Here is a 9,128-nt window from a genome sequence, read left to right on the forward strand (position 1 = left end):
AAAAGTTTATATGTCTGTATGTGGAAAGTCTTTTTAAAAGTAAGGTATTAGGAGATTATAAGGTAGTATGTACCTCTCAAACTCATTTTTATAGCAAGAAATAAAAATCAAACCAACTAAACAAACAAAAAACTCCCAAAAACATATTATAGAGAAAGATCTAGAACAGTAAACACTAAGAGTTTTAGTAGTGGTTCTTCCTGGGTAATAACTACTTGTTATTGTTCATCTGTGTTTTCTAGTTTTTCTGTAGTGAGCATGTATTAAATTTGAATTTTAATTAAAGAAGGCAAAAATTTCAAAATCCATCCTTAATAATGCCTTTATAATCAAAGACAGTGGATTCCAGCAATACATTTTCTTGTTGGAAACCCTGTTGGCATGACTGGCATATTGAAATTACAAGCAGGACACCTGAAATATGTTATAATTTAAAAAAAAACAACAACCCAGTGGGAGATGACAGGAGTCCTGAATTCTAGTCCCAGCAAATCACTAGCCTCTCTGAGAGTTGTATTTCTTCATCAGGAGAATGAAAAGGAGAAAATTCCAGATTTAATACATAATAAATATGTATTGAATTTATGGTATTTGATATCTTCTACCGTAAATTTGATGATAACCCTGAATATAGCATTCAAGTATGTAATTATCTATTAACTTTAGGGCATATAATTAATAAATATCTAAAATAATTTGCTAGGTTTCTTTTTGGAAAATTTGCTACTTTGAGTTCTTGGTGTTACCTTTAACATTAATTTTTCTTTATTGCATACTTTGTGCTGTAATGCTTAAAACCATTTAGTTATACATTTTAATGTTTTACATTAAATTTATATCACAATAGCCACTGTGTTTATGTTCTGAATTCCATCGTTCCTTCCTGCTGGTTCTGTTGCATGGAAGTTAAATACGCCCTTAACATCCAGGGTGATATCATACATAACTAATAACTTAGTCAGAAAAGGAGGCAGATTTGTATAGAGTCTTGTAGCAATCTAAGTGTAATGTTCATGGAGCTATACATAAAAGATAGAGGGCAACAAATATTGGATGTTTTATGTAATACCAAAATATACTTCCAAAAGTATGATTGATATGAGTTGTCATTTTAAAGAATTCTTTTTTTTTTTAATAATTTTATTTATTTATTTATTTTTTCCCCCAAGCCCCAGTAGATAGTTGTATGTCGTAGTTGCACATCCTTCCAGTTGCTGTATGTGGGACGTGGCCTCACCATGGCCGGAGAAGCGGTACGCGCCCGGGATCCGAACCCGGACCACCAGCAGCGGAGCGCACGCACTTAACCACTAAGCCACTGGGCCGGCCCTTAAAGAATTCTTAATGTTAAAGTGATTAAACATAGAAAAGTCCTAAAAGTCATTTAATTGATTAATGTTTTCATTCTTAAGGCACTGTAAAAAGCATTTTACAGGAATGAAGATGTACTTATATCTATAATATGAAAGAACTTTTAAGTTTTTTAAAAAAATAGCTAACTTCAGAGCTATTAACTTTGTACTTAACCTTAGAGTAAATATATTATGTATGGTTTTATATAAATACCTCATCAATTGTCATTTATTTAAAACCTAACTTGGTACACATTCCGTGTGAGAATTACAAGGCTCAGAATATTTCTACTTTAGCATATAACTTATAACTTAAAATTTTGAATCAGTCTTGAAATTTAAATGAAAAATAAAGCAATAGCTTCTGTCCTGGTAGCCAAAATCCTATGGTTATTCCCCGAAACCTGTGCCTTTAATTACAAGGTAGGGAAGAAAGGGTAACATAGCAAACAAAGGGAACATAATCTCCTAAAGTGAAATTATTTGGCAATAAACCTCTGAACTATGGAGAATAGAGGTTTGAGAGTCACATAATTTGAGGATCTCTATATCCAAAAGTATGATCAGAGTTGGATCGCTTGTGGAATCTTTGAGTGATTGCAGTAAAATTCGATTAACCAGGATTCTTAGGTAACCTTTAGTATGTATCATTGAGTTTTCATGGAAGACCTCATGTTCAAAAAAAAATGTTGAAAATTTAGTTTCTCTTCACTCCCAATATTTAATTCTGAATGCTGAGAGTATTCATTTTTTTCAACAGATGTATTGAGCACCTTCAATCTATGAGATTAAATGTCTAGCTATATGATCTTAGTCCAGCTTTCTTTATTTAAAAACTGGGTAATTGAAGTATCCATAAACTTTCATCAAATGTGGACACTTTTGAAAGAGAAAAAAGGAACTTTTAATGTTTATCCTGGGGACAAAAGAGCAAAATGAGATTGTCCCAAGCAAGCCATATCAGGGTAGTTGTGTGGATTAAACGTAAAGTTATTAGAACAGTGTTTTTTTTTGTTTTTTTTTTTTTTAGATTTTATTTATTTATTTTTCCCCCCAAAGCCCCAGTAGATAGCTGTGTGTCATAGCTGCACATCCTTCTAGTTGCTGTATGTGGGACGTGGCCTCAGCATGGCCCGAGAAGCAGCGCGTCGGTGCGCGCCCGGGATCCGAACCCAGGTCGCCAGCAGTGGAGCGCGCTCACTTAACCACTAAGCCATGGGGCCGGCCCAAGAACAGTGTTTTTAGTACAGAAAATATTATTATTCCCTGAAGGTGTCTTTAGCCTAAGTTCAAGAAATTATGTTTCATATATTTCTCTTACGGAGTTCTTGTGAGACAAGATTATATAGTCAATGTGATGAATCTAAAGAATTACTTTAAGCCAGCCCTGGTGGCCTAGTGGCCTAGTGGTTAAGTTCAGCGAGCACCGCTTCAGCGGCCCGGGTTTGGTTCCTAGGCGTGGACCTGCACCACTCGTCTGTCCAGTGGCCATGCTGTGGTGGTGGCTCACATACAAAAAGGAGAAGATTGGCAACAGATGTTAGCTCAGCATGAATCTTCCTTAGGAAAAAAAAAAAAAAAAAAAGGAATTAACTGTCTTAATTTAACTAACTAAATATTTATTGCCTGCTTACTGTGTGCCAGACACTGGGTATATGTGTATAAATAAGATAAAGTCTCTGCCTTTGAGAAATCACGGTCTAAATATGTAATATAAATATGTAGTGCAGTAATTTTCAACCAGTGCTGAACAATAGAATCACTGGGGGGCTTTAAAAAAAAAAAATACTCCCACTCCCACTTTAATTCAGTTAAATCAGAATGTCTGAGGATTGGCCCAGGCATCAGTATTTTTGTAAAGTTCCCTAGGTGATTTTAATGGCAACAAGAGTTGTAACTTTGGTTTTCTGGGAGAAATAGACAAGCAAAGAAATGGAAAACAATGTGGTAATTGTAGCAGGTATGTAGAAGATGCTATGGAAGCAAAAAGGAGGAAGTTCTTATTGTGGAGTAGCAGAAAGTTTATGGAGGAAATAGATGCCCAAGCAGAATCTCAAAGTGTATGTAATAGTTTGCCTAAAATGTACGTGGGAAAGGTAATTCCAAGATAAGAGAAAATAGAGTCTACAAATTCATTATGGAATCCGGCATTGAAGCTTAATGATAGTGGAAATGAGGCAATGGAGGCAGTGAATATGAGCAACTCTTTTGACAAATTTTTTAGTGATAGAGAGCAGATCCCAGGGTTTTGTTTTGTTTGTTTTAAGGTGGAAATTCTGGAACATTTTTGTTCATGTCAGGAATGATTTGGAAAGGAAAGTTCTTTTAATAATAGCTTTATTTCCTCCAGTAAACCATCTTCTATCATCTACCCAACTGTTCGTGCCGAAAACTAGGAGTCATCTTTGATCCCTTTCTCTTTTGCTTCTGTTCCACATTCAATCCATCACCAAGTTGAAGTTGTCAACTCTAATTTTAAAATATTTTACTGGGCTGGCCCTGTGGCTTAGCGGTTAAGTGCGTGCGCTCCGCTGCTGGCGGCCCGGGTTCGGTTCCTGGGCGCGCACCGACGCACCGCTTCTCCGGCCATGCTGAGGCCGCATCCCACATACAGCAACTAGAAGGATGTGCAGCTATGACATACAACTATCTACTGGGGCTTTGGAGGGAAAAAATAAATAAATAAAATCTTTAAAAAAAATAAAATATTTTACTAAATCCATCCATGTTACTTCTCTTCATGTGGATATGGACCATGTCTAGAGTGAACCACTGCAGTAGCCTCCCATTAGTGTTTCCAGTGGTTTCCTGTCTTCCATACTTTCCCCCTATAATCCATTCTCTACACAGCAGATGGAGTGTTCCCTTACAAATATCAGATTGTTACATTCCTACTTTGGAATCTTTCAGTGGCTCCCTATCACTTTTGAAATAAAATCTTAACTCCTTACCTAGCCTACAACGGCCCTACATGATTTGGCCTCTGCCTCTCTCTTTGACCTCATATCCCATCCCTCTTTCCTTTGCTCACTATTTGAGGCATACTGGATTTCTCTCTGTTTCCCGAACTCACTAGCTTCTTTTCTGCCTCAAGGCCTTGGCACTTGATATTCCATCCACCTGGAACACTTTTCCTTAGATCTAAAGATAGGGCTGACTCCTTTTTGGAATCAGGTCTCTGCTCAAGTGTCACCTCCTCAAACAGGTTTCCCTGATCACTCTAATAAGGTCTTTCATCATACTATCCCATTGTCCTGTTTTAGTTTCTTCATAACACTTATAACTATCTGACATTGTAATATTTATCTACTTTTTTACTTACATGGTTATTGTCAGTCATCCCCACTAAAATATAAGCTCTGTCACAGCAGGAATCTTGTCATTTTTTAAGCAGTATATCTTCAGCCCCTAAAATAGTGCCAGGCACATACTTAATAAGTATTTGTTCAGTGAATGAATGAATGAATGAATGGGAAAAAGAAACTACCTAGGCTTTGTATCTTCTTTTATCATGGAAATACATATTTAAATGAACGAAAATGAAGATGGTTTCTTTGAAAAATAAGTATATTCTTTTTTCCAGAAATCAAAACTACATAATTTAAGCATAGTTTATTCAGGATTTGAATATAAATTTGTGTATGGTATATACGCAGTTAATTTATAGAAGGGTAGAACTGTGAAACCACAATTCTTTTATTATTATCAATAAATCCTTTTATTATCATTAAAACAGTTTTTAGTACCTATTATGTGGTCAGTTAGTAAAGTTTACTGGGAGATTGTGACATATTTAAACAATTTATATGTATTAACATTTGAAATGTGAAATACATATATGTATTTTTTTTTTAATGGCAAAGATAGTATCATACTAAACAACTCTACTTTTCTCTTTTCTCAGGATATTATTGCTGGATTCCTATATACCATTTTAATCTTAATTATCTTCTATCCATTTGTGGACCTGATTGACAACTTCAACCAAACTCACAAATATGCTCCATTAATCATCATCGGGCTTCATTTAGCTTTGGGGATCTTTTCTTTCACTCTTGACACCTGGAGTACATCCCGAGGAGACACAGCTGAGATTCTAGGAAGTGGTGCTGGAATTGCATGTGGATCTCATGTTACCTATAACGTGGGTCTAATATTAGATCCTTCTCTGGATATATTACCTTTAGCTAGGCCTCCTATTACCGTGACTCTGTTTGGAAAAGCCATATTGCGGATCCTCATAGGGATGGTATTTGTACTAATAGTCAGAGATATAATGAAAAGGATCACCATTCCTTTAGCCTGTAAAATCTTCAATATACCCTGCGATGATGTTCGAAAAGCAAGACAGCACATGGAAGTTGAACTTCCTTATCGGTATATTACCTATGGAATGGTTGGTTTCTCTATCACATTTTTGGTTCCTTACATATTTTTCTTTATTGGTATCTCTTGATGGAGAAATATTGTTTATGATAAGAAAGGAGGGTATCAGTTACTGATATCTAAAAATGTGTTCTAATTAAAAGCCAAATCAGAGTTAGGCTTTTGCAGGAATTTAACTTAAATAATTATTTAAGTAAATTCATAAGAGTCAGTGCATTTTATCATTGCACATCCAGATATTGTTTTAGGTGAGCTGAGCTGTTTCAACACTGAGAAAATGGTAAGTATCCATTTAGAATGTTCACATAATATTTGGAGAGTTTTATGCTGTTGTGGATTCAAGTTATATATAATATATATTAAGGTACACAATATGCAATTATGTATCTAATATATGTTATATATAAAATAATGTACCTAAGTTTTTTAAACTGTGGGGGTGTATTATAAAAACAAATATAATATGCAAACAGTTGTACCTGTGTATTTGAAGTTAATACAGGTATGTTGTTATTAACAGATATATTTAACATTTATTTACTATGGGAGCCATTTCCTAATTGAATTGCGTAATTGCTAGACCAGAATTCATATGCTACCACATATTGATTTACTGCCTCTTTGTACACTGCCATCACCTTTCTTGTTACCCATGATGTTGACCATGGGAGGTATTTTTGATGGACCAAATTTTCAGAAAAGTTAGTTTTTGGAGTCCTTTTTTTTTTTCCCAGTTCTATACACTGTGTTGAATGTACTTCATTTGCAATTGTTATGTACATCAGTTTAATAATTCAGGTACTGAATTTCATTGCTTGCTAATTGTGCCTTTCTGTTGCTGAATTAAGAAATGCCATGTATACTGACTGTGATATAAAAATAAGATGCTAACTTTAAGTTACACATAATCAGGCAAATATTTTTTAAATATATGCCAAACTAACAGGGCTAGAAGTAAACCACCCTCAATCTTTAGCCTTTGTCTAGAAAGAATGTGGAATGGGCTAAACTTTCTCACTAATTTATTGGGAAGCTAAATGGATAAATATTTCCATTTTTGTAGATATTTTTCTGTGCATTGTCAGTTATAGGAACAAGATACATTTTTTGTACATTGTCTTGATTGTTTACACTGCAGGTAGATATTTCCAGTCAGTGGTAATGTAATGGAAATTTGTAGATGGGACAATACACATGCTTCATATGTAAACAAACCATTTTTCTAAATTATTTGGAAATGATTGGATTTAGCAGTGTTACCTTTTAATACCCATTTATTAGCTACGTAAGATAAATTATAAGATCTAAAAGTATCGGTATTTTAGATTTTTTTCAACTTTTATTATTTTCACGGTGGAAAATTTGGGTATAAAACTATTCTTGATTCTGTCAGTGCCTTTATATTTTAAAGTGTAATTGTAGTTAGGTTAACATTAAGTTTATTTGTAGTAAGTTTTTCATAAAGAAGAGAATTAACTTTCCATATAAATGAGCATCAGGTGTGGAATTACTGACTTTAGTGCAATATCTGTCTGATTATCCAGAAGTACCACTTAAGATGTTTCTATTTTGGGCAGCATAACTATTTGAACTCATATTTTTATAATTCTGATTTAGAATTTAGGGACATGGTAATTTTTACCAATACTGAATCTGATAATTTTAAGTAAAGCAACTAAATTTAGGACCTTTACCTATTAGTTAAAAGGAAACCGAGGCACTTAGGAACATATCGGTACGTTGGAAAATGTGCAAAGAACTTTTCTTTCAAAATGTGTTTAATGAAGCGAATTTTAGAGACTATTTCCCATAATTTGGGTCTATGCTATCTTATTAATTTTTATATCTAGCTTAAAAGGTATTTGAAAATATTCCGTTTCTTTGTGTTTTATTATTTTCTGTCCTATGATAGTTCCATGCTAAATGTATTTTAAAATAAAAGCCAAATTCAAGATTGAAGGGTGTCTTGTTTTGTTTGCTTTCTATGCATTTGTCTGTATTATCTGGTAGAGATTTATACAATATATCTAGGATTTTCATTCTAGCAGTTTTCCTCTGAAGCATTTTATTCAAAATCAGTACTGTTTTCAGTAATAGAGGACAATGAAGAAATTCTTTAAGGTTCATACTGACTTTGGGCTCCATTTATGATTATTCTGACATTGTACTTTTAGTGAAAAGTTCATAATATATATTTTAAAAACTTATGCATAAAACATGTTTCAGTAAAATCTGTGGCTAATAATATTGTAGGTAAACTGTTTAATCTGGACATCAGTAAGGACCAGTTCTTAAAATTCAAATTTATAGTTGAATTAGTTTTTCTGAAGGGAGTTTTTGTTGTTTGCTAGGGAGATTTTTTGAGAACGAGAAGAGGCAATAGTTTGAGAAAGAGTAATTGAACATAGTGGATATGCTGGATATTTTGTCGAATTTTGGTCATCTTCCAGTTCCTTCTGCAGTATACGTAAGTTAAAAAGAAAAAACTTGTAAACTTGAATTTTAATTATGGTTATATAAGCTATAAATAGCACAATAAAAATAAGTTTTAACATGCTAATTGTAAAAGACATTTTAGAAAACTTCATTTTTAAGCCCAGTAAACCACTACAAATCTTTATAAACAAAGCATTCCTTCCTTGTGAGACACACAGGAGGGAAAATTCAAAGAAAAATAAAAAACATTTTTCTAAAAAAAAAAATTTATAGAAATAAACTCTAACTTTTTAGCCTCAACTAGCTGGTATTTCCTAATTTGTCCTGCTTTATTCTTTTTTTTTTTAATAATTTTATTTATTTATTTTCCCCCCAAAGCCCCAGTAGATAGTTGTATGTCATAGCTGCACATCCTTCTAGTTGCTGTGTGTGGGACGCGGCCTCAGCATGGCCGGAGAAGCGGTGCATTGGTGCGCACCCGGGATCAGAACCCGGGCCACCAGCAGCGGAGCGCGCGCACTTAACCGCTAAGCCACGGGGCGGCCCTGCTTTATTCTTTTTGTCATTTTTAGTCTTGGTGTATTTTCCACGGATGTCTAAAAAGCCCAGCCCCTGGTACTGCAAGCAACAGGTTTGACAGGATATCTAATATTTGTTTTTTAAGGATTTTTCCCCCATTTTCTGAAAGCCAAATGAATTTTAAAATTGCTTTATGGTTTATACTAACAGATTGTATCATGATGTCTGCAACCTCATTAGGTTTATTTTCAGCCTTAAATGTCATAAAGTCCGTATCTCAGGTTTTAAAAATTCATATACTTAACCATTATGCAGTTTGCAAGACATATCTGTTTGATTTAATACATATTTTTAAAGTTTCCTTTGTTACATGATGACATTTTCTGATGAGATGTAAAATGGATTCTTTTTTTAAAAAAATTACCACAATAGTAT

At 34.0% G+C, this 9,128-nt stretch overlaps 1 protein-coding gene across 1 annotated transcript in view; it reads left to right on the forward strand.

Moving 5' to 3' along the window:
* Window positions 1-7,697, forward strand: part of SGPP1 (sphingosine-1-phosphate phosphatase 1) — a 39,746-nt gene extending 32,049 nt beyond the window's left edge. The window contains exon 3 of the mRNA XM_004426230.2: window positions 5,257-7,697. Coding sequence (XP_004426287.2) covers window positions 5,257-5,808 — 552 coding nt within the window. The 3' untranslated portion in view covers window positions 5,809-7,697. The remainder of the gene's footprint in view (window positions 1-5,256) is intronic.
* Window positions 7,698-9,128: the final 1,431 nt, after the last annotated feature.

This window comes from Ceratotherium simum, chromosome 24 (genome assembly GCF_057802395.1).
Source record: "Ceratotherium simum simum isolate JZ-2026a chromosome 24, ASM5780239v1, whole genome shotgun sequence".
Lineage (NCBI taxonomy): Eukaryota > Metazoa > Chordata > Mammalia > Perissodactyla > Rhinocerotidae > Ceratotherium > Ceratotherium simum.